The sequence below is a fragment of the Heterodontus francisci genome, chromosome 20, assembly GCF_036365525.1.
Source record: "Heterodontus francisci isolate sHetFra1 chromosome 20, sHetFra1.hap1, whole genome shotgun sequence".
NCBI lineage: Eukaryota > Metazoa > Chordata > Chondrichthyes > Heterodontiformes > Heterodontidae > Heterodontus > Heterodontus francisci.
Genome location: NC_090390.1, coordinates 14,963,803 through 14,988,817, shown reverse-complemented (window position 1 = coordinate 14,988,817; position 25,015 = coordinate 14,963,803). Strand labels below are relative to the sequence as shown.

Genomic DNA, 25,015 nt, shown 5'->3' with positions numbered 1-25,015 from the left:
GGAGTCAGTTAGTGAGGAGTCAGTGAATGAGCAGTCAGTGAGTGAGGAGTCTGTGTGAGAGGAGACAGTGAGTGAGGAGTCAGTGAGTAAGGATTCAGTGAATGAGGAGTCAGTGTTTGAGATGTCAGTGTGTGAGATGTCAGTGTGTGAGGTGTCAGTGTGTGAGATGTCAGTGTGTGAGGTGTCAGTGAGTGAGGAATCAGTTTGTGAGATGTCAGTGTGTGAGGTGTCAGTGTGTGAGGAGTCAGTTTGTGAGGAGTCAGTTTGTGAGGAGTCAGTGTGTGAGATGTCAGTGTGTGAGGTGTCAGTGTGTGAGATGTCAGTGTGTGAGGAGTCAGTGTTTGAGATGTCAGTGTGTGAGGTGTCAGTTTGTGAGGAGTCAGTTTGTTAGGAGTCAGTGTGTGAGATGTCAGTGTGTGAGGTGTCAGTGAATGAGGAGTCAGTGTGTGAAGATTCAGTGTGTGAGGAGTCAGTGTGTGAGATGTCAGTGTGTGAGGTGTCAGTGTGTGAGATGTCAGTGTGTGAGGTGTCAGTGAGTGAGGAATCAGTGTGTGAGGTGTCAGTGTGTGAGGTGTCAGTGAGTGAGGAATCAGTGTGTGAGGAGTCAGTGTGTGTGGAGTCAGTGAATGAGGAGTCAGTTTGTGAGGAGTCAGTGTGTGAGGAGTCAGTGTGTGAGGAGTCGGTGTGTGAGGTGTCAGTGTGTGAGGAATCAATGAATGAGCAGTCAGTGTGTGAGGAGTCAGTTTCTGAGGAGTGATTGAGAGACGAATCAGTTTGTGAGGAGTCAGTGTGTGAGTAATCAGTGAGTGAGGAGTCAGAGATTGAGGAGTCAGTGAGTGAGGAGTGAGAGTGTCAGGAGTGAGTGTGTGAGGAGTCAGTGTGTGAGGAGCCAGCGAGTGAGGAGTCAGTGAGTGAGGAGTGAGTGTGTGAGGATGCATTGAGTGAGGACTCAGTGAGTGAGGAGTCATTGAGTGAGGAGTCAGTGTGTGAGGTGTGAGTGAGTGAGGAGTCAGTGTGTGAGACGTCAGTGTGTGAGGTGTCAGTGAATGAGGAGTCAGTTTGTGAGGAGTCAGTGTGTGAGATGTCAGTGTGTGAGGTGTCAGTGAATGAGGAGTCAGTTTGTGAGGTGTTAGTGAATGAGGAGTCAGTTTGTGAGGAGTCAGTGTGTGAGATGTCAGTGTGTGAGGTGTTAGTGAATGAGGAATCAGTTTGTGAGGAGTCAGTGTGTGAGGTGTCAGTGAGTGAGGAATCAGTGTGTGAGATGTCAGTGTGTGAGGTGTCAGTGAATGAGGAGTCAGTTTGTGAGGAGTCAGTTCGTGAATGTCAGTTTGTGAGGAGTCAGTGTGTGAGGTATCAGTGTGTGAGGTGTCAGTGTGTGAGATGTCAGTGTGTGAGGTGTTAGTGAATGAGGAGTCAGTTTGTGAGGAGTCAGTGTGTGAGATGTCAGTGTGTGAGGTGGTAGTGAATGAGGAATCAGTTTGTGAGGAGTCAGTGTGTGAGGAGTCAGTGAATGAGGAGTCAGTTTGTGAGGAGTCAGGGTGTGAGATGTCAGTGTGTGAGGTGTCAGTGTATGAGGAGTCAGTGTGTGAGGAGTCAGTTCGTGAGGTGTCAGTGTGTGAGGAGTCAGTGTGTGAGGAGTCAGTGAATGAGGAGACAGTTAGTGAGGAGTCAGTGAATGAGGAGTCAGTTTGTGAGGAGTCAGGGTGTGAGATGTCAGTGTGTGAGGTGTCAGTGTGTGAGGAGTCAGTGTGTGAGGAGTCAGTGAATGAGGAGACAGTTAGTGAGGAGTCAGTGAGTGAGGAGTCTGTGTGAGAGGAGACAGTGAGTGAGGAGTCAGTGAGTAAGGAGTCAGTGCATGAGGAGTCAGCGAGTGAGGAGACAGTGAGTGAGGAGTCAGTTAGTGAGGAGTCAGTGAATGAGCAGTCAGTGAGTGAGGAGTCTGTGTGAGAGGAGACAGTGAGTGAGGAGTCAGTGAGTAAGGATTCAGTGAATGAGGAGTCAGTGTTTGAGATGTCAGTGTGTGAGATGTCAGTGTGTGAGGTGTCAGTGTGTGAGATGTCAGTGTGTGAGGAGTCAGTGTTTGAGATGTCAGTGTGTGAGGTGTCAGTTTGTGAGGAGTCAGTTTGTTAGGAGTCAGTGTGTGAGGTGTCAGTGAGTGAGGAATCAGTTTGTGAGATGTCAGTGTGTGAGGTGTCAGTGTGTGAGGAGTCAGTTTGTGAGGAGTCAGTTTGTGAGGAGTCAGTGTGTGAGATGTCAGTGTGTGAGGTGTCAGTGTGTGAGGAGTCAGTGTTTGAGATGTCAGTGTGTGAGGTGTCAGTTTGTGAGGAGTCAGTTTGTGAGGAGTCAGTGTGTGAGATGTCAGTGTGTGAGGTGTCAGTGAATGAGGAGTCAGTGTGTGAAGATTCAGTGTGTGAGGAGTCAGTGTGTGAGATGTCAGTGTATGAGGTGTCAGTGTGTGAGATGTCAGTGTGTGAGGTGTCAGTGAGTGAGGAATCAGTGTGTGAGGTGTCAGTGTGTGAGATGTCAGTGTGTGAGGTGTCAGTGAGTGAGGAATCAGTGTCTGAGGAGTCAGTGTGTGTGGAGTCAGTGAATGAGGAGTCAGTTTGTGAGGAGTCAGTGTGTGAGGAGTCAGTGTGTGAGGAGTCGGTGTGTGAGGTGTCAGTGTGTGAGGAATCAATGAATGAGCAGTCAGTGTGTGAGGAGTCAGTTTCTGAGGAGTGATTGAGAGACGAATCAGTTTGTGAGGAGTCAGTGTGTGAGTAATCAGTGAGTGAGGAGTCAGAGATTGAGGAGTCAGTGAGTGAGGAGTGAGAGTGTCAGGAGTGAGTGTGTGAGGAGCCAGCGAGTGAGGAGTCAGTGAGTGAGGAGTGAGTGTGTGAGGATGCATTGAGTGAGGACTCAGTGAGTGAGGAGTCATTGAGTGAGGAGTCAGTGTGTGAGGTGTGAGTGAGTGAGGAGTCAGTGTGTGAGACGTCAGTGTGTGAGGTGTCAGTGAATGAGGAGTCAGTTTGTGAGGAGTCAGTGTGTGAGATGTCAGTGTGTGAGGTGTCAGTGAATGAGGAGTCAGTTTGTGAGGTGTTAGTGAATGAGGAGTCAGTTTGTGAGGAGTCAGTGTGTGAGATGTCAGTGTGTGAGGTGTTAGTGAATGAGGAATCAGTTTGTGATGAGTCAGTGTGTGAGGAGTCAGTGTGTGAGATGTCAGTGAATGAGGAGTCAGTTTGTGAGGAATCAGTGTGTGAGATGTCAGTGTGTGAGGTGTCAGTGAGTGAGGAATCAGTGTGTGAGATGTCAGTGTGTGAGGTGTCAGTGAATGAGGAGTCAGTTTGTGAGGAGTCAGTTCGTGAGATGTCAGTTTGTGAGGAGTCAGTGTGTGAGGTGTCAGTGTGTGAGGTGTCAGTGTGTGAGATGTCAGTGTGTGAGGAGTCAGTGTGTGAGATGTCAGTGAATGAGGAGTCAGTTTGTGAGGAATCAGTGTGTGAGATGTCAGTGTGTGAGGTGTCAGTGAATGAGGAGTCAGTTTGTGAGGAGTCAGTTCGTGAGATGTCAGTTCGTGAGATGTCAGTTTGTGAGGAGTCAGTGTGTGAGGTGTCAGTGTGTGAGGTGTCAGTGTGTGAGATGTCAGTGTGTGAGGTGTTAGTGAATGAGGAGTCAGTTTGTGAGGAGTCAGTGTGTGAGATGTCAGTGTGTGAGGTGGTAGTGAATGAGGAATCAGTTTGTGAGGAGTCAGTGTGTGAGGAGTCAGTGAATGAGGAGTCAGTTTGTGAGGAGTCAGGGTGTGAGATGTCAGTGTGTTAGGTGTCAGTGTGTGAGGAGTCAGTGTGTGAGGAGTCAGTTCGTGAGGTGTCAGTGTGTGAGGAGTCAGTGTGTGAGGAGTCAGTGAATGAGGAGTCAGTGAATGAGGAGTCAGTTTGTGAGGAGTCAGTGTGTGAGGAGTCAGTGAATGAGGAGTCAGTTTGTGAGGAGTCAGTGTGTGAGATGTCAGTGTGTGAGGTGTTAGTGAATGAGGAATCAGTTTGTGAGGAGTCAGTGTGTGAGGAGTCAGTGAATGAGGAGTCAGTTTGTGAGGAGTCAGTTTGTGAGGAGTCAGTTTGTGAGGAGTGAGTGTGTCAGGAGTGATTGTGTGAGGAGTCAGTGTGTGAGATGTCAGTGTGTGAGGAGTCAGTGTGTGAGGAGTCAGTTTGTGAGGAGTCAGTGTGTGAGATGTCAGTGTGTGAGGTGTCAGTGTGTGAGGAGTCAGTGTGTGAGGAGTCTGTGAATGAGGAATCAGTTTGTGAAGAGTCAGTGTGTGAGATGTCAGTGTGTGAGGTGTTAGTGAATGAGGAGTCAATGTGTGAGGAGTCAGTGTGTGAGGAGTCAGTGAATGAGGAGTCAGTTTGTGAGGAGTCAGTGTGTGAGGAGTCAGTGTGTGAGGAGTCAGTGAATGAGGAGTCAGTGAATGAGGAGTCAGTTTGTGAGGAGTCAGTGTGTGAGGAGTCAGTGAGTGAGGAGTCTGTGTGAGAGGAGACAGTGAGTGAGGAGTCAGTGAGTAAGGAGTCAGTGCATGAGGAGTCAGCGAGTGAGGAGACAGTGAGTGAGGAGTCAGTTAGTGAGGAGTCAGTGAATGAGCAGTCAGTGAGTGAGGAGTCTGTGTGAGAGGAGACAGTGAGTGAGGAGTCAGTGAGTAAGGATTCAGTGAATGAGGAGTCAGTGTTTGAGATGTCAGTGTGTGAGATGTCAGTGTGTGAGGAGTCAGTGTTTGAGATGTCAGTGTGTGAGGTGTCAGTTTGTGAGGAGTCAGTTTGTTAGGAGTCAGTGTGTGAGGTGTCAGTGAGTGAGGAATCAGTTTGTGAGATGTCAGTGTGTGAGGTGTCAGTGTGTGAGGAGTCAGTTTGTGAGGAGTCAGTTTGTGAGGAGTCAGTGTGTGAGATGTCAGTGTGTGAGATGTCAGTGTGTGAGGTGTCAGTGTGTGAGATGTCAGTGTGTGAGGAGTCAGTGTTTGAGATGTCAGTGTGTGAGGTGTCAGTTTGTGAGGAGTCAGTTTGTTAGGAGTCAGTGTGTGAGATGTCAGTGTGTGAGGTGTCAGTGAATGAGGAGTCAGTGTGTGAAGATTCAGTGTGTGAGGAGTCAGTGTGTGAGATGTCAGTGTATGAGGTGTCAGTGTGTGAGATGTCAGTGTGTGAGGTGTCAGTGAGTGAGGAATCAGTGTGTGAGGTGTCAGTGTGTGAGATGTCAGTGTGTGAGGTGTCAGTGAGTGAGGAATCAGTGTGTGAGGAGTCAGTGTGTGTGGAGTCAGTGAATGAGGAGTCAGTTTGTGAGGAATCAATGAATGAGCAGTCAGTGTGTGAGGAGTCAGTTTCTGAGGAGTGATTGAGAGACGAATCAGTTTGTGAGGAGTCAGTGTGTGAGTAATCAGTGAGTGAGGAGTCAGAGATTGAGGAGTCAGTGAGTGAGGAGTGAGAGTGTCAGGAGTGAGTGTGTGAGGAGTCAGTGTGTGAGGAGCCAGCCAGTGAGGAGTCAGTGAGTGAGGAGTGAGTGTGTGAGGATGCATTGAGTGAGGACTCAGTGAGTGAGGAGTCATTGAGTGAGGAGTCAGTGTGTGAGGTGTGAGTGAGTGAGGAGTCAGTGTGTGAGACGTCAGTGTGTGAGACGTCAGTGAATGAGGAGTCAGTTTGTGAGGAGTCAGTGTGTGAGATGTCAGTGTGTGAGGTGTCAGTGAATGAGGAGTCAGTTTGTGAGGTGTTAGTGAATGAGGAGTCAGTTTGTGAGGAGTCAGTGTGTGAGATGTCAGTGTGTGAGGTGTTAGTGAATGAGGAATCAGTTTGTGAGGAGTCAGTGTGTGAGGAGTCAGTGTGTGAGATGTCAGTGAATGAGGAGTCAGTTTGTGAGGAATCAGTGTGTGAGATGTCAGTGTGTGAGGTGTCAGTGAGTGAGGAATCAGTGTGTGAGATGTCAGTGTGTGAGGTGTCAGTGAATGAGGCGTCAGTTCGTGAGATGTCAGTTTGTGAGGTGTCAGTGTGTGAGGTGTCAGTGTGTGAGATGTCAGTGTGTGAGGAGTCAGTGTGTGAGATGTCAGTGAATGAGGAGTCAGTTTGTGAGGAATCAGTGTGTGAGATGTCAGTGTGTGAGGTGTCAGTGAGTGAGGAATCAGTGTGTGAGATGTCAGTGTGTGAGGTGTCAGTGAATGAGGAGTCAGTTTGTGAGGAGTCAGTTCGTGAGATGTCAGTTTGTGAGGAGTCAGTGTGTGAGGTGTCAGTGTGTGAGGTGTCAGTGTGTGAGATGTCAGTGTGTGAGGTGTTAGTGAATGAGGAGTCAGTTTGTGAGGAGTCAGTGTGTGAGATGTCAGTGTGTGAGGTGGTAGTGAATGAGGAATCAGTTTGTGAGGAGTCAGTGTGTGAGGAGTCAGTGAATGAGGAGTCAGTTTGTGAGGAGTCAGGGTGTGAGATGTCAGTGTGTTAGGTGTCAGTGTGTGAGGAGTCAGTGTGTGAGGAGTCAGTTCGTGAGGTGTCAGTGTGTGAGGAGTCAGTGTGTGAGGAGTCAGTGAATGAGGAGTCAGTGAATGAGGAGTCAGTTTGTGAGGAGTCAGTGTGTGAGGAGTCAGTGAATGAGGAGTCAGTTTGTGAGGAGTCAGTGTGTGAGATGTCAGTGTGTGAGGTGTTAGTGAATGAGGAATCAGTTTGTGAGGAGTCAGTGTGTGAGGAGTCAGTGAATGAGGAGTCAGTTTGTGAGGAGTCAGTTTGTGAGGAGTCAGTTTGTGAGGAGTGAGTGTGTCAGGAGTGATTGTGTGAGGAGTCAGTGTGTGAGATGTCAGTGTGTGAGGAGTCAGTGTGTGAGGAGTCAGTTTGTGAGGAGTCAGTGTGTGAGATGTCAGTGTGTGAGGTGTCAGTGTGTGAGGAGTCAGTGTGTGAGGAGTCAGTGAATGAGGAATCAGTTTGTGAAGAGTCAGTGTGTGAGATGTCAGTGTGTGAGGTGTTAGTGAATGAGGAGTCAATGTGTGAGGAGTCAGTGTGTGAGGAGTCAGTGAATGAGGAGTCAGTTTGTGAGGAGTCAGTGTGTGAGGAGTCAGTGTGTGAGGAGTCAGTGAATGAGGAGTCAGTGAATGAGGAGTCAGTTTGTGAGGAGTCAGTGTGTGAGATGTCAGTGTGTGAGGTGTCAGTGTGTGAGGAGTCAGTTTGTGAGGAGTCAGTGAATGAGGAGTCAGTTTGTGAGGAGTCAGTGTGTGAGATGTCAGTGTGTGAGGTGTCAGTGTGTGAGATGTCAGTGTGTGAGGAGTCAGTGTGTGAGGAGTCAGTGAATGAGGAGTCAGTTTGTGAGGAGTCAGTGTGTGAGGAGTCAGTGTGTGAGGAGTCAGTGAATGAGGAGTCAGTGAATGAGGAGTCAGTTTGTGAGGAGTCAGTGTGTGAGGAGTCAGTGAATGAGGAGTCAGTTTGTGAGGAGTCTGTGTGAGATGTCAGTGTGTGAGGAGTCAGTTTGTGAGGAGTCAGTGAATGAGGAGTCAGTTTGTGAGGAGTCAGTGTGTGAGATGTCAGTGTGTGAGGTGTCAGTGTGTGAGGAGTCAGTTTGTGAGGAGTCAGTGTGTGAGATGTCAGTGTGTGAGGTGTCAGTGTGTGAGGAGTCAGTTTGTTAGGAGTCAGTGTGTGAGATGTCAGTGTGTGAGGAGTCAGTGAATGAGGAGTCAGTTTGTGAGGAGTCAGTGTGTGAGGTGTCAGTGTGTGAGGAGTCAGTGTGTGAGGAGTCAGTGAATGAGGAGTTAGTGAATGAGGAGTCAGTTTGTGAGGAGTCAGTGAATGAGGAGTCAGTTTGTGAGGAGTCAGTGTGTGAGATGTCAGTGTGTGAGGAGTCAGTTTGTGAGGAGTCAGTTTGTGAGGAGTCAGTGTGTGAGATGTCAGTGTGTGAGGTGTCAGTGAATGAGTCAGTGTGTGAGGAGTCAGTGTGTGAGATGTCAGTGTGTGAGATGTCAGTGTGTGAGGTGTCAGTGAGTGAGGAATCAGTGTGTGAGGAGTCAGTGTGTGAGGAGTCAGTGAATGAGGCGTCAGTTTGTGAGGAGTCAGTGTGTGAGGTGTCAGTGTGTGAGATGTCAATTTGTGAGATGTCAGTGTGTGAGATGTCAGTGTGTGAGATGTCAGTGTGTGAGATGTCAGTGTGTGAGGTGTCAGTGTGTGAGATGTCAGTGTGTGAGATGTCAGTGAGTGAGGAATCAGTGTGTGAGGAGTCAGTGTTTGAGGAGTCAGTGAATGAGGCGTCAGTTTGTGAGGAGTCAGTGTGTGAGGAGTCAGTGTGTGAGATGTCAGTTTGTGAGATGTCAGTGTGTGAGATGTCAGTGTCTGAGATGTCAGTGTGTGAGATGTCAGTGTGTGAGGTGTCAGTGAATGAGGAATCAGTGTGTGAGGAGTCAGTGTGTGAGTAATCAGTGAGTGAGGAGTCTGAGAGTGAGGAGTCAGTGAGTGAGGAGTGAGAGTGTCAGGAGTGAGTGTGTGAGGAGTCAGAGTGTGAGGAGTCAGTGAGTGAGGAATAACTGAGTGAGGAGTCAGTATGTGAGGAGTCAGTGAGTGTGGCAACTGCGGGCACTGAGTGAGGAGTCAGTGAGCGAGGAGTCAGTGAGCGAGACGTCAGTGTCTGAGGAGTCAGTGAATGAGGAGTCAGTGTGTGAGGTGTCAGTGTGTGAGGATTGTGTGTGTGAGGAGTAGGTGTGTGATGAGTGAGTGTGTGAGGAGTGAGTTTTTGAGGAGTCAGTGAGTGAGGAGTTATTCACTGAGGAAGCAGTTAATGAGGTGGCTGCGTGCAGTGATTGAGGAATCAGTGAGTGAGGTGGCTGAGGGCAGTGAGTGAGGAGTTGGTGAGTGAGACAGCTGTCGGCAGTGAGTGAGGAATCAGTGAATGAGGAGGCTGCGGTAGAGTGAGGTGCCAGCAGCTTTGAATGAGGGTGGCGGCAGTGAGTCAGGAGGTTGGGGCAGTGACTGAGAATACAGCGAGTGAGGTCACTACAAGCAGTGAGGGAGGTTTCAGTGAGTGAGCAGGCTGAGGTCAACAATTGAGCAAGCTGCAGGTCCTGAGTATGAAGTCAATGAATGAGGAAGCAGTGAGTGAGGAGGCAATGAGTGAGGAGGCTGTGGGCCCTGAGTGACAAGGTATTGAGTGATGAGGATGCAGGCAGTGATTGAGGAGGAGGTGAGTTTGGAGACTATCGACAATGTGTCAGGAGTCAGCGAGTGAGAGGCTGTGGGCAGTGATTGAGGAAGCAGTGAGTGAAGAGGCTACGGGCACTGAAGGAGGCTCAGCAAGTGAGGAGGAGGTGGGCTGTGAATTAGGAGTCAGCGAGTAAGGAGTCAGCGAGTAAGGATTCAGTGTGTGAGGAGTCAGTGAGTGACGTGGTTGCGAGCACTGAGTGAAGACTCAGTGAGTGAGGTGTAAGTGAGTGAGGAGTAAGTGAGTGAGGAGTGAGTGAGGAGTCAGTGAGTGAGGTAGTTGCGGGCACTGAGTGAGGAGTCAGTGAGTGAGGAGTAAGTGAGTGAGGAGTAAGTGAGTGAGGAATGAGTGTGTGAGGGGTGAGTTTGTGAGGAGTGAATGTGTGAGGAGTCAGTGAGTGACGTGGTTGCGGGCACTGAGTGAAGTCTCAGTGAGTGAGGAGTAAGTGAGTGAGGAGTAAGTGAGTGAGGAGTGAGGGGGTGAGTGTGTGAGGAGTGAATGTGTGAGGAGTCAGTGAGCGAGGAAGCTGCGGGCACTGAGTGAGGAGTCCATGAGTGAGTAGTGAGTGATTGTGGATTCAATGATTGAGGAGTCAGTGAATGGGAGTCAGTGTGTGAGCAGTGAATGTGTGAGGAGACTGCGGGCACTGAGTGAGGAGGCAGTGAGTGAAGAGTCAGTGTGTGAGCAGTGAGTGTGTGAGAGAGGAGTAAGTGAGTGAGGAGGCAGTGAATGAGGAGGCTGCGATCAGCAACTGAGGAGTCAGTGAATGAGGTGGCTGAGGACAGTGAGTGAGGAGTTGGTGAGTGAGGCGGCTGTGAGGAGTGAGTGTGTGAGGATTGAGTGTGTGAGGAGTCAGTGGGTGAGGAGTCAGAGAGAGTGGAGTAAGTCAGTGAGGATTCATTTTGTGAGGAGTCAGTGAGTTAGGGGTGAGTGAGTGAGGAGTGGGTGAGTGAGGATTCAGTGAGTGAGGAGTAAGTGACTGAGGAGTCAGTGAGTGAGGAGTGAGTGAGTAAGGAGTCAGTGAGTGAGCAGTCATTGAGTGAGGAGTGAGTGTGTGAGGAGTGAGTGAGTGAAGAGTCAGTATGTGAGGAGCCAGTGAGTGAGGAGTCAATGAGTGAGGAGACAGTGAGTGAGGAGTAAGTCAGTGAGGATTCATTGTTTGAGGAGTGAGTGTGTGAGGATTCATTGTTTGAGGAGTGAGTGTGTGAGGAGTGTGTGTGTGAGGAGTGAGTGTTTGAGGAGTGAGTGTGTGAGGAGTCAGTGTTTAAGGAGTCAGTGCCTGAGGGATCAGTGTCGGAGGAGTCAGTGAGTGAGGCAGCTGCGGTAACTTGGTGAGGAGTCAGTGAGTGAGGAGTCAGTGAGTGAAGAGTCAGTGAGGAGTCAGTGAGTGAGGAGTCATTGTGTGAGGAGTCAGTGAGTGAGGATTCAATTAGTGAGGAGTCAGTGAGTGAGGAATAAGTGAGTGAGGAGTCAGTGCATGAGGAGTGAGTGAGTGATGAGTCAGTGTGTGCGGAGCCAGTGAGTGAGGAGTCAGTGAGTGAGGAGGAAGTGAGTGAGGAGTGAGTGTGTGAGGATTGAATGTGTGAGGAGTCATTGACTGAGGAGACAGTGAGTGAGGAGGCAGTGAGTGAGGAGTGAGTGTATGAGGAGTGAGTGAGTGAGGAGTGAGTGTGAGGAGCTATTGAGTGCGGAGTAAGTGTGTGAGGAGTTAGTTTGTGAGGAGTCAAGGTGTGAGGAGTCAGTCAGTGAGGAGTCCAGGTATGAGGAGTCAGTGAGTGAGGACTCTTTGAGTGAAGAGTAAGTGTGTGAGGAGTTAGTTTGTGAGGAGTCATTGTGTGAGGAGTGAGTGAGTGAGGAGTCAGTGAGTGAGGAGTCAGTGAGTGAGGCAGCTGCAGGCACTGTGTGAATGTGTGAGGAGGCTGCGGGCAGTGAGTGAGGAGGCAGTGAGTGAGGAATCAGTGAACTAGGTGGCTGTGGTAGAGTGAGGTGGCAGCAGCTTTAGGTGAGGGTGGAGGCAGTGAGTGAGGAGGTTGAGGCAGTGAGTGAGAATACAGCGAGTGAGGAGACTGCAAACAGTGAGGGAGGTTTCGGAGAATGAGGAGGCTGAGGGCAACAATTGAGGCAGCTGCAGGTTCTGAGTATGACATCAATGAGTGAGGAGGCAGTGAGTGAGGAGGCATTGAGTGTCGAGTGAGTGTGTGAGGAGTCAGTAGGTGAGGCAGCTGCAGGCAGTGAGTGAGGAGTTAGTGAGTGAGGATTCAATGAGTGTGGAGTCAGTTAGTGAGGAGTCTGTGTGTGCGGAGTCTGTGTGCGCGGAGTCTGTGTGCGCGGAGTCTGTGTGTGCGGAGTCTGTGTGTGCGGAGTCTGTGTGCGCGGAGTCTGTGTGCGAGGAGTGAGTGTGTGAGGAGTCAGTGAGTGAGGAGTCAGTGAGTGAGGAGTGAGTGTGTGAGGAGTCAGTGAGTGAGGAGTCAGTGAGTGAGGAGTCTGTGTGTGCGGAGTCTGTGTGTGCGGAGTCTGTGTGCGCGGAGTCTGTGTGCGAGGAGTCAGTGAGTGAGGAGTCAGTGAGTGAGGAGTGAGTGTGTGAGGAGTCAGTGAGTGAGGAGTCCAGGTGTGAGGAGTCAGTGTGTGAGGAGTCTGTGTACGAGGAGTGAGTGAGTGAGGAGTCAGTGTGTGAGGAGTCAGTGAGTGAGGAGTCAGTGAGTGTGGAGTCAGTGTGTGTATGGAGTCAGTGTGTGAGGAATCAGTTAGTGTGGAGTCAGTGAGTGAGTAGTCAGTGAGTGAGGAGTCATTGACTGAGGTGTAAGTGTTTGAGGAGTTAGTTTGTGAGGAGACAAGGTGTGAGGAGTCAGTGAGTGAGGAGTCAGTGTGTAAGCAGTCTGTGAGGAGTGAGTGTGTGAGGAGTGAATGTGTGAGGAGTGAGTGTGTGAGGAGTCAGTGAGTGAGGAGTCAGTGTGTGTGGATTGAGTGTGTGAGGATTGAGTGTGTGAGGAGTGATTGTCTGAGGAGTGAGTATGTGAGGAGTCAGTGAGTGAGGAATAAGTGAGTAAGGAGTCAGTGAATGAGGTGGCTGCGAGCAGCGAGTGAGGACTCAGTGAGTGAGCTGGCTGCGGTAGAGTGAGGTGGCAGCAGCTTTGAGTGAGGGTAGAGGCAGTGAGTGAGGAGGTTGAGGCAGTGAGTGAGAATACCGTGCGTGAGGACACTGCAAGCAGTGAGTGATTTTTCAATGAGTGAGGAGGCTGAGGGCAAAGATTGAGGGAGCTGCAGGTTCTGAGTATGAAGTCAATGAGTGAGGAGGCAGTGAGTGAGGAGGCATTGAGTGAGGAGTAAGTGACTGAGGAATCAGTGAGTGAGGTGGCTGAGGGCAGTGAGTGAGGAGTTGGTGAGTGAGACAGCTGTGGGCAGTGAGTTAGGAAGCAGTGAGTGAGGGATCAGTGAGTGAGGAGGCTGAGGTGGAGTGAGGTGGCAGCAGCTATGAGTGAGGGTGGAGGCAGTGAGTGAGGAGCTTGGGGCAGTGAGTGAGAATACAGCGGGTGAGGACACTGAAAGCTGTGAGGGAGGTTTCAGTGAGTGAGGAGGCTGAGGTCAACAATTGAGGGAGCTGCAGGTCCTGAGTATGAAGTCAATGAGTGAGGAGGCAGTGAGTGAGGAGTCTGTGTGTGCGGAGTCTGTGTGCGTGGAGTCTGTGTGCGAGGAGTGAGTGAGTGAGGAGTGAGTGTGTGAGGAGTGAGTGTGTGAGGAGTCAGTGAGTGAGGAGTCAGTGAGTGAGGAGTCCAGGTGTGAGGATTGAGTGTGTGAGGAGTGATTGTCTGAGGAGTGAGTATGTGAGGAGTCAGTGAGTGAGGAGTAAGTCAGTGAGGACTCAGTGAGTGAGCTGGCTGCGGTAGAGTGAGGTGGCAGCAGCTTTGAGTGAGGGTGGAGTCAGTGAGTGAGGAGGTTGAGGCAGTGAGTGAGAATACAGCGAGTGAGGACACTGCAAGCAGTGAGGGAGGTCTCAGTGAGTGAGGAGGCTGAGGGCAATGATTGAGGGAGCTGCAGGTCCTGAGTATGAAGTCAATGAGTGAAGAGGCAATGAGTGAGGAGGCATTGAGTGAGGAGTAAGTGACTGAGGAATCAGCGAGTGAGATGGCTGAGGGCAGTGAGTGAGGAGTTGGTGAGTGAGACAGCTGTGGGCAGTGAGTTAGGAAGCAGTGAGTGAGGAGGCTGCGGTAATTTGAGGTGGCAGCAGCTATGAATGAGGGTGGAGGCAGTGAGTGAGGAGGTTGGGACAGTGAGTGAGAATACAGCGAGTGAGGACACTGCAAGCAGGGAGGGAGGTTTCAGTGAGTGAGGATGCTGAGGTCAACAATTGAGGGAGCTGCAGGTCTTGAGTATGACGTAAATGAATGAGGAGGCAGTGAGTGAGGACGCAATGAGTGAGGAGGCTGTGGGCAGTGAGTGTGGAAGCATTGTGAGGAGGCTGTGGGCAGTGAGTGACAAGGTATTGAGTGATGAGGATGCAGGCAGTGATTGAGGAGGAAGTGTGTTTGGAGACTACGGGCAATGTGTCAGGAGTCAGCTAGTGAGGAGGCTGTGGGCAGTGATTGAGGAAGTAGTGAGTGAGGAGGCATTGAGTGATAATGCGGTGGGCAGTGTGTGAGGAGTCAGTGATTGAGGAAGGTGTGGGCAGTGAGTGACGAGACAGTGAGTGATGAAGTTGCAGGCAGTGATTGAGGAGGAAGTGTGTGATGAGGTTGTAGGCAGTGAGGGAGGATTTATTGAGTGAGGAGGCTGCAGGCAATGATTGAAGAGGCTGCGGGTGCTGAGTGAGAAGTCAGTGAGTGAGGATCGGTGATTGAGGAGTTAGTGAGTGAGGGTGCTTTGGCCAGTGAGTGAGGAGTCAGTGAGTGAGGAGTCTGTGAGTGAGGAGTCAGGGTGTGGGGAGTCAGTGAGTGATGCGGTTGCGGGCAGTGAGTGAGCAGTCAGTGAGTGAGGAGACTGGAGTCAGTGAGTGAGGAGTAAGTGAGTGAGGAGGCTGATGGCAATGTATGAGGAGTGAGTGTGTGTGGAGTGAGTGTGTGAGGAGTCAGTGTGTGAGGAGTCGGTGAGTGAGGAGTAAGTGAGTGAAGAGTGAGTGTGTTTGGAGTCAGTCAGTGTGGAGTCAGTGTGTGAGGAGTCAGTTAGTGAGGGGTCAGAGAGAGAGAAGGCTGCCGGCAATGTGAGTAGTCAGTGTGTGAGGAGTAAGTGTGTGAGGAGTTTTTATTTATTCATTCATGTGATGTGGGCGTTACTGGCCACTGTCACAGCATTTATTGCCCATCCCTAATTGCCCTTGGTGGTGGTGAGCTGCCTTCTGGAACCACTGCATCCATTTGAGGTAGGTAGACCCACAGTGCTGTTAGGAAGGGAGTTCCAGGATTTTCACCCAGCAACAGTGAAGGAACGGCGATATAGTTCCAAGTCAGGATGGTGTGTGACTTGGAGGGGAACTTGCAGGTGGTGGTGTTCCCATGTATTTGCTGCCCTTGTCCTTCTAGTTGGTAGAGGTCGCGGGTTTGGAAGGTGCTGTCTAAGGAGCCATGGTGCATTGCTGCAGTGCATCTTGTAGATGGTACACACTGCTGCCACTATGCGTTGGTGGTGGAGGGAGTGAATATTTGTAGATGGGGTGCCAATCAAGTGGGCTGCTTTGTCCTGGATGGTGTCGAGCTTCTTGAGTGTTGTTGGAGCTGCACCCATCCAGGCAAGTGGAGAGTATTCCATCACACTCCTGACTTGTGCCTTATAGATGGTGGACAGGCTTTGAGGTGTCAGGAGGTGAGTTACTCGCCTCAGGATTCCTAGCCTCTAACCTACTCTTGTAACCATGGTATTTATATGGCTACTCCAGTTCAGTTTCTGGTCAATGGTAGTCCCTAGGATGTTGATAGTGGGGGATTCAGCGATAGTAATGCCATTGAATGTCAAGGGAAGATGGTTAGATTCTCTCTTGTTGGAGATGGTCATTGCCTGGCACTTGTGTGGCACGAATGTTATTTGCCACTTATCAGCCCAAGCCTGGATATTATCTGAGGAGTCACGAATGGTGCTGAACATTGTGCAATCATCAGCGAACATCCCCACTTCTGAGCTTATGATTGAAGGAAGGTCATTTATGAAGCAGCTGAAGATGGTTGGGCCGAGGACACTACCCTGAGGAACTCCTGCAGTGATGTCCTGGAGCTCAGATGATTGACCTCCAACAACCACAACCTTTGCGCTAGGTCTGACTCCAGCCAGCGGAGTGTTTTCCCACTGATTCCCATTGACCTCAGTTTTGCTAGGGCTCCTTGATGCCATACTCGGTCAAATGCTGCCTTGATGTCAAGGGCAGTCACTCTCACCTCACCTCTTGAGTTCAGCTCTTTTGTCCATGTTTGAACCAAGGCTGTAATGAGGTCAGGAGCTGAATGGCCCTGGCGGAACCCAAACTGAGCGTCACTGAGCAGGTTATTGCTAAGCAAGTTCCACTTGATGGCACTGTTGATGACACCTTCCATCACTTTACTGATGATTGAGAGTAGGCTGATGGGGCGGTAATTGGCCGGGTTTGGACTTTTTTGCTTTTTGTGTACAGGACAGACCTGGGCAATTTTCCACATTGCCGGGTAGATACCAGTGTTGTAGCTGTACTGGAACAGCTTGGCTCAGGGCGCGGCACGTTCTGGAGCACAGGTCTTCACTACTATTGCCGGAATATTGTCAGGGCCCATAGCCTTTGCAGTATCCAGTGCCTTCAGTCGTTTCTTGATATCACGCGGAGTGAATCGAATTGGCTGAAGTCTGGCATCTGTGATGCTGGGGACTTCAGGGGGGAGGCCGAGATGGATCATCAACTCGGCACTTCTGGCTGAAGATTGTTGCAAATGCTTCAGCCTTATCTTTTGCACTGATGTGCTGGGCTCCCCCATCATTGAGGATGGGGATATTTGTGGAGCCACCTCCTCCACTTAGTTGTTTAATTGTCCACCACCATTCACGGCTGGATGTGGCAGGACTGCAGAGCTGAGATCTGATCCGTTGGTTATGGGATCGCTTAGCTCTGTCTATCGCATGCTGCTTACGCAGTTTGGCATGCATGTAGTCTTGGGTTGTTGCTTCACCAGGTTGACACCTCATTTTGAGGTATTCCTGGTGCTGCTCCTGGCATGCCCTCCTGCACATTTCATTGAACCGGGGTTGGTCTCCTGGCTTGATGGTAATGGTAGAGTGGGGGATATGCCGGGCCATGAGGTTACAGATTGTGGATGAGTACAATTCTGCTGCTGCTGATGGCCCACAGCGCCTCATGGATGCTCAGTTTTGCATTGCTAGATCTGTTCGAAATCTATCCCATTTAGCACGGTGATAGTGCCACACAACACGATGGACGGTATCCTCAATGTGAAGGCGGGACTTCGTCTCCACAAGTACTGTGCGGTGGTCACTCCTACCAATACTGTCATGGACAGAAGCATCTGCGGCAGGCAGATTGGTGAGGACGAGGTCAAGTATGGTTTTCCCTCATGTTGGTTCCCCCACCACCTGCCGCAGACCCAGTCTAGCAGCTATGTGAGTGTGTGCGGAGTGAGTGTGTGCGGAGTGAGTGTGTGAGGAGTCCGTGAATGAGGAGTAAGCGAGTGAGGAGTCATTGTGTGAGGCATCAGTGTGTGAGGAGTCAGTGTGTGAGGAGTGAGTGTGTGTGGAGTCAGTGTGTGTGGAGTCAGTGTATGAGGAGTCAGTGAGTGAGGTGGCTGCGGGCAGTGAGTGAAGAGTCAGTGTGTGAGGAATCAGTGTGTGGGGAGTGAGTGTGTGAGGAGTGAGTGTATGAGGAGTGAGTGTGTTTGGAGTCAGCGTGTGTGGATTCAGTGAGTGAGGAGTCAGTGAGTGAGGAGTGAGTGTGTGAGGAGGCTGGGATATGACTGAGGAGTCAGTGGGTCAGGAGTCTGTGGGCAGTGAATGAGGAACAAGACAACGAGGAGGCTGTGGGCACTGAGTGAGGAGGCTGTGGGATATGAGTGAGGAGTCAGTGAGTGATGAGTTTGCAGGCGATGATTGAAGAAGAAGTGAGTGAGGAGGCTGCCGGCAGTGACTGAGGGGTCTGTGAGCCAGGAGGCTGCAGGCAGTGAGTGAGGTGGCAGTGTTTGAGGAGTCTGCAGGCAGTGAGAGATAATTCAGTGAATGAGGAGGCAGTTTTTGAGCAGGCTGTGGGCACTGATTGAGGAGGCTGGAGGCAGTGAGTGATGTGGCTGCGGGCAGAGTGTGAGGAGGCAGTGATTGAGGGGGGTGTGGGCAATGAGTGAGGCGGTTGCAGGCAGTGAGGGAGGCTTCAGTGAGTGTGGAGGCTGTGGGCATTGAGTGAGGAAGCAGTGAGTGAGGAGGCTGAGTGAAGACGCTGTGGGCATTGAGTGAGGAAGCAATGAGTGAGGATGCAATGATTGAGGAGGCTGGGGGCATTGAGGAAGCAGGTAACGAGTGAGGAGGCTGCGGGCGGTGAGTGAGGAGGCTGTGATTGAGGAGTCAGTGAGTGAGGAGGCTGTGATTGAGGAATCAGTGAGTGAGGAGGCTGTGGCAGAGTGATGAGGCTGTGGCAGTGAGTGAGAGGGCAGTGACTGAGGTGTCAGTGAATAAGTTATCAGTGATAGGGTAGGCTGAAGGCAGTGAGTGAGGAGACAATGAGTGAGGGGGGTGTGGAGAGTGAGTGATTAGACAGTGAGTGAGGAGGCTGCAGGCAGTGAGTGAGGAAGCAGTGAGTGAGGAGGCTGCAGGCATTGAGGGAGGAAGGAGCGAGTGAGGATGCTGTAGGCAGTAATGAATGATTAAGTGAGTGAGGAGGCTGTGGGCATTGAGGGAGGAGGCACCGAGTGAGGAGGCTGCGGGCACTGATTGAGAAGTCAGTGTGTGAGGAGGCAGCGAGTGAGGAAGCAGTGAGTGAGGAGGCTGCGGCAGAGTGATGAGGCTGTGGCAGTGAGTGAGAGGGCAGTGAGTGAGGGGGCAGTGAGTGAGGGGGCAGTCAATGAGTTGTCAGTGATTGAGTAGGCTGGAGGCAGTGAGTGAGGAAGCAGTGAGTGAGGAGGCGAGGAGGCAATGAGTCAGGGAGCTGCAGGCAATGAGAAAGGAGGCAGTGAATGAGGAATCAGTGAACGAGGAGGCTGTGGGTAGAGAGTGAGGAGTCGGTGAGTGAAGAGGCTGTGTGTGAGGAGGCAGTGAATGAGGAGGCTGTGAGCAGCGAGTGAGGAGTCAGTGAGTGAGGAGGCTGTGAGTGAGGAGTCAGTGAGTGAGGAGGCAGTGTGTGAGGAGGCTGTGAGTGAGGAGTCAGTGAGTGAGGAGTCGGTGAGTGAGGAATGAGTGAGGAGTCAATGTGTGAGGAGTGAATGTGTGAGGAGGCTGCGGGCACTGAGTGAGGAGGCTGTGGGATATTGTGAGGGGTCAGTGAGTGAGGAGGCTGCGGGCACTGAGTGAGTAGGCTGTGGGTTGTGAGTGATGAGGCAATGAGTGATGAGCCAGTGAGTGATGAGGTTGCAGGCAGTGATTGAAGAGGAAGTGAGTGAGGAGTCTGTGAGCGAGGAGACTGCGGGCAATGAGTCAGGAATCAGTGAGTGAGGATGCTGCAAGTGAGGAGTCAATGAGTGAGGAGACTGGAGGCAGTGAGGGAGGAGGCTGTGAGTGAGGAGGCTGTGGGCCGTGAGTGAGGAGGCAGTGAGTGAGGAGGGTGAGGGCAGTGAGTGAGGAGTCAACGGTCAATGAGTGAGGAGACTGGAGGCAGTGAGTGAGGAGGCTGTGAGTGAGGAGGCAGTGCATGAGGAGACTGGAGGCAGTCAGTGAGGAGGCTGTGGGTAGTGAATGAGGTGTTAGTGAGTGAGGAGTCTGCGGGCAGTGTGTGAGGAGGCTGTGGGCAGTGAGTGAGGAAGCAGTGGGTCAGGAAGCAGTGAGTGAGGAGGCTGCGATAGAGTGAGGAGGCTGTGGGCTGTGAGTGAGGAGGCAGTGAGTGAGGAGGCTGTGGGCTGTGAGTGAGGAGGCAGTGAGTGAGGAATCTGCGGGCTGTGAATGAGGAGGCTGCAGGCAGTGAGTGAGGAGACTGCAGGCAGTGAGTGAGGGGGCAATGAGTGATGAGTTAGTAATTGAGGAGGGTGTGGGTAGCGAGTGAGGAGGCAGCCAGTGAGGAGGCTGCAGGCAGTGAGGGAGGATGTACTGAGTGAGGAGGCTGAGGGTAGTGAGTGAGGAGTCAGTAAGTGAGGTGGCTGCAGCACTGATTAAGAAAGCAGTCAGTGAGTAAGCTGCAGGCATTGAGTGAGGAGTCAGCGAGTGAGGATAATGCAGGCAATGAGTGATGATTAAGTGAGTGAGGAGGCAGTGAGTGAGGAAGCAGTGAGTGAGGCAGCTGCGGGCATTGAGGGAGGAGGCAGCGAGTGAGGAGGCTGCGAGCACTGATTGAGAAGTCAGTGTGCGAGGAGGCTGTGAGCAGTGAGTGAGGAGGCTGAGAGCAGTGAATGAGGAGTCAGGGAGTTAGAAGGCTGAGTGCAGTGTGTGAGGAGTCAGTGAGTGAAGAGCCTGCAGGCATTTAGGATGGTGCAGAGAGTGAGTGAGGAGGCTGCGAGCAATGAGTGAGGAGGCACTGAGTGAGGAGGATGGAGGCAGTGAGTGAGGAGTTGGTGAGTGAGGCCATTGCTGTCTCTTTCTCTCTCTGTCTATGTCTCTCTCGGCCTCTTTCTCTCTGTTTCTCTGTCTCTCTCTATCTCTCTGTTTCTTTCTCTCTCTGTATCTGAGTCTCTTTCTCTGTCTCTCAGTCTCTTTCTCTCTCTGTCTCTCTCTCTCTGTCTCTGTCTCTCTGTCTCTTTCTCTCTCTGTGTCTCACTCTGTCTCTTACTGTCTCTCTCTGTTTCTGTCTCTCTCGTTCTCTTTCTCTTTCTCTCTCTCTCTCTCTTTCTCTGTCTCTCTCTGTCTCGATCTCTTTCTCTCTCGCTCTTTCTCTGTCTCTGTCTCTCTCTGTCCCTTTCTCTGTCCCTCCCTGTCTCTCTCTGTCTTGTTCTTTCTCTCTCTCTCTCTCTCCGTCTCTTTCTCTCTCCATCTCTTTCTCTCTTTGACTCTTTCTCTCCCTCTGTCTCTCTGTCTTCTCTGTCTCTTTCTCCCTCTATCTCTCTGTCTCTGTCTCTTTCTCCCATTGTTCCTCTATCTCTCTCTGTCTCTGTCTCTTTCTCTTTCTCTCGCTGTCTCTTTCTGTCTCTCTGTCGCTTTCTCTGTCTCAGTCTCGTTCTCTTCCATCTCCTTCTCTCTCTGTCTCTTTCTCTTTCTCTCTCTGTCTCTCTCTCTGTCTCTCTCTTTCTCTTTCTCTCTGTCGCTTTCTCTCTCTCTGTCTCGTTCTCTCTCTGTCTTTTTCTCTCTCTGTCTCTTTCTCTGTCTCTCTCTGTCTCATTTTCTTTCTCTCTCTCTGTCTGTTTCTCTCTCTGTGTCTCGTTCTCTCTCTCTGTCTTGTTCTCTCTCACTGTCTCGTTCTCTGTCTCGTTCTCTTTCTCTTTCTCTCGCTGTCTCTTTCTCTCTGTCGCTTTCTCTGTCTCTCTCAGTCTCGTTCTCTTTCCATCTCTTTCTCTCTCTCTGTCTCTCTCTCTCTCTCTTTCTCTCTCTGCATCTTTTTCTCCCTCCGTCTCTTTCTCTCTCCGTCTCTTTCTCTCTACGTCTCTGTCTCTCTCCCTCTCTGTCTCTCCGTCTCTTTCTCTTTCTCTTCCCCTCTCTGTCTGTTTCACTCTCTGTCTCTTTCTCTCTCTGTCTCTGTCTTTCTCTCTGTCTCTTTCTCTCTGTCTCTCTCTGTCTCGTTCTCTCTCTGTCTTTTTCTCTCTCTGTCTCTGTCTTTCTATGTCTCTCTCACTCTCTTTCTCTCTCTCTCTGTCTCTCTTTGTCTCAGTCTCTTCCTCTCTCTGTCTCTGTCTCTCTGTCTTTTTCTCTCTCGGTTTCTTTTTCTCTGTCTCTTTCTCTCTCTGTCTCTTTCTGTGTCTCTGTCTCTCTCTCTGTCTCTCTGTGTCTTTGTGTCTCTTTCTCTCTCTGTCTCTTGGTCTCTTTCTCTCAGTTGCTTTCTCTCTGTGTCTCTTTCTCTGTCTCTCTGTGTGTCAGTGTCTCTTTCTCCCTCTGTCTCTGTCTGTCTGTCTGTCTCTGTCTCTCTGTCCCTGTCTCTGTCTGTAATTCTCTGTCTCTTTCACTGTCTGTGTCTCTGTCTCTTTCTCTTTCTGTCTCTTTATCTCTCTCTTTTTCTCTCTGTCCCGCTGTCTCTTTCTGTGTCTCTCTCTGTGTCTCTCTCTTTCTCTCTCTGTCTCTTTCTCTCTGTCTCTGTCTCTCTCTCTGTCTCTTCATTTCTCTGCCTCTGTCTTTCTCTCTCTGTCGCTTTCTCTGTCTCTCTCTGTCTGTCTCTCTTTCTCTGTCTCTCTCTGTCTGTCTCTCTATCTGTTTCTGTGTCTCTCTCTGTGACTGTGTCACTCTCTGTGTCTCTGTGTCTCTTTGTGTCTTTGTTTCTCTTTTTCTCTCTGTCTCTCTGTCTCTGAAGCCGACAGGGGAGCAGTGTGTCGATATCCTGAGAAATGGCAGCATGAGCCTCTCCCATGGAGCCAGTTCCACTGTCTTGGGGATTGTTCCGACCCTGTCTCTGCTCTGTCTGAGAACAGATCTGGAATCCCCGCTGCATGTGTATTATACTCCCATCCATGTTCTCCTTCGTGGATTGAAAGGCTGTGAAGATGCTACATCCCTCTCACAATGCCTGCAGTCTGAGTTCCCAGTAAAACTGACAGAGCTGTCACCAGAGGCTCCATCATTGTGGGCCCCACTACAGAGTTCATAGAGCTGACCACTTGCTCCATGGTTGATTGCATGGTCTGAAAGCCTTGCTGAACAATCTCACACAAGCTAGAGCTGAATTCCTCGATGCCCTGTGCCATTGTGTGCAAGCTCTCTGGCAGGCTGCCCAGTACATTTCAAATGTCCTGGTACATAAGGTACATACGGTTTTGTCTTTGAATATAGGCTGTGCTCACAAGATCTTCATCTGTGCTGTCTGCAGCTGGGGTATAATGTGAGCTTTCCTTTGTTTAGCTGCTCCTGGGTCACCCATCCCTGTACTCGTGCCCCTGCAACGAGTGTTCAGTGCAGACCGCTCGATCCTCTATAGTACATTGTGCCAATCTCTCAGCTTGTGCTTGCTAAAGTATGGCCGAGTGTCAGTGTGTCTGCTTGGGTGAAGCTTTCTGTATCTCTCCAGCCTCAGGAAGCTCTGTATTTAATGGCCTGAAAGGGAAGAGAGGGACTAGGATTAGCTTTTCAGGTGAATGATGAGCAGAAATAAATGGATGGCTGCTGGAAACAGCTCTACTTTGTTATGCAGAGTGTGTGAGGGTGAGACTTCAGGGAGAAGGGACAGAGTGTCTGAAAACCTGCGTCCTCGCTCTCAGCCACAGTCTGCCATTCTTCACTCTTTCCTAGGTCAGATTCAGTTTCAGAACAACACCCAGGACCTGCTCCAGCCATGATGAACCTTCCTTATAAGCAATGCAGGCTAACTTTAAGCAGTTTAGTCTATCGTTAAGCAATGCAGGCTAGCGTTAAATAGTGCTAGCAAGTAACAATATTGGGACTTTGCTGATGCATGTAGCTGGTGAACAGCATGGTTAACGCTGGCTGAATGCAGAAATCATTAGAATTAGCAGGCGGCACAAAGTTGTCATCCTGCTTATTTGACACTGAATGGGCACAAGGTAATCATGCACTGTGATCCCCCCACCACTTTTCAGGAGCTTTCAAATTTTGCACCCCCGCTTATGTGTGAATGTTCCTTCAACCTGGTTCATAACCATCAGGGGAGCTAGCTGTGTCATGTTTTTAAAATATTTGATGGAAGTGAACTTGGAATGACCATGGGCTATTTGGTGATGCTTCTTCTATAACCATGCAGCTGGTGAAGGTGATGATACAGACTCGGGTGGAAGTGAGAGGTGCAAAATGCCCATGTGCACCACGACAGTGAATGGGAATGAGATTGACATGAAGCACGACAGTGATGGGACCAGCAACCTAAACGCACTACAGGCTCACCAAAAGGTGAGTGACTTGATTTTTAACATAAAGGGTTGAACAGGAGCCAAATTATTTAAAAACTTGTCAACACATTTGAGAAAGCAAAAAATATCATTGTGTATAAATAGTTGAACCCAGTCCACATTTCACAGTGAAGTGACATTTTTGAGAAGAGGAATTGCTGAAACACTCCATAGGTCAGTCAGCAACTGTTCCGAGGTTCAGGGGTGAAGCCCAGCAGTGGCCTTCTCTTGCTGTTTTAGCACTGGAAGAATTATCTTGCTGTTGTGTTTGTGTCTGGCACTTTAATCTCCGATTACCAATTTGTCCTCCTTTTGATGTGTTTCTGCAGTTTTCTATACTCAACCCTGTGTTGCCCCCTGCTCCACTCCACAGACACCTTCTGAAGCCACCGTTACATCCTGTTTCACTGTCAGTTTCCATGTTGGATCTGTTAAAGATGATGTTTTTCAGTGCACACTTCCTGATCTTAATTATGTCACTTAGGTTGGTGTCTCCCTCAGGAAATCAAGGGGCTTGGACAGCGTCTATGATGGAACAAGTTGCAGATGCTCTGTGGGGCTTGGTGGCTGCATTGGTCTCTTCTTGTTGCACGCTTCCTTTTGGTCTTGGGAACCTGTGGAACTTTGCTAGAAGATAGAATGACAAAGTGAATGTACAGATAAGCCATCAAGTTATAGCTATTGCTGCTAACGTATGCAGATTGCCATTCAGTGCAGACACAGAGCCAGCTTGTTACTCTGGAGTAAAAAGCTCTGGACTCAAAAGTACTCGGGGTTAAACTCAGCAACTTCTCCTCCTAAGAAGTGGTGCAGTTCCTCCAGTCAATGGAGACTGTACAGTATATCTACATTTCCTATAACCGATAACAGCTTTGAATTGGTCCCTGCCAAAAAAACTGCACCCTAGCCATTGACTCCATTCCTCTCCCTGGCAACAATCTGAGGCTGAACCAGAATGTTCACAACTTTGGTGTAGTATTTGACTCCAAGATGAACTTCTGACCAACATATCCACACTATCACTAAGACCGTCTATTTCCACCTCCTTAACATAGCCCAACTCCGCCACTGCCTCAGCTCATCTGCTGCTGAAACTCTCATTCATGCCTTTGTTACCTCTAGACCTGACTATTCTAATGCACCCCTGGCTGGTCTCCCACATTGTACCCTCCGTAAACTTATGGTCATCCAAAACTCTGCTGCCTGTGTATACACTTGCACAGAGTCCCATTCACCCATCACCCCTGTGCTTGCTGACCAACATTGGTTCATAGTTAAACAATGTCCTGGTCTTAAAATTCTCATCATTGTTTTCAAATCCCTCTACAGCCTGGCCCCTCCCTATCTCTATAATCTCCTTCAGCCCTAGAAACCTTCCGAGATATCTGCACTCCTATAATTCTGCCCTTTTTGAGCATCCCCGATTTGAGCATCTCAACCTTTCAGCCTGGGCTCTAAGCTCTGTATTTCCCTCCCTAAATCTCCACCTCTCTACCTCGCTCACCTCCTTTAAGACATCCTTAAAACCTACCTCTTTGACCAAGCTTTTGGCTACATTTCCTAATATCTCCTAAAGTGGCTCAGAGACAAATTTTATTTGTTAATGATCCTGTGAAGCACCTTGGGCCGTTTTACTACATTAAAGGCAGTATGTAAGTTATTGTTAATATAATAATAAACAGTACTTGCCTTTATGCTGATCTGGTTCTTTGCTTGACCATTTCAGGTACATGTAGTGAGGGCAGAGCTTCCTGATTGAGTGAATGAACTGCCTGGTGTGA

General features: G+C 50.1%; 1 protein-coding gene across 3 annotated transcripts in view; it reads left to right on the top strand.

Annotated features, from left to right (window-relative positions):
• Window positions 1-25,015, top strand: part of si:ch211-250c4.3 (uncharacterized protein LOC100535981 homolog) — a 135,299-nt gene that overhangs the window by 100,098 nt on the left and 10,186 nt on the right. For all 3 annotated transcript variants that reach the window (XM_068052406.1, XM_068052405.1, XM_068052404.1), the window contains exon 5: window positions 23,090-23,235. In XM_068052406.1, coding sequence (XP_067908507.1) covers window positions 23,090-23,235 — 146 coding nt within the window. The remainder of the gene's footprint in view (window positions 1-23,089; window positions 23,236-25,015) is intronic.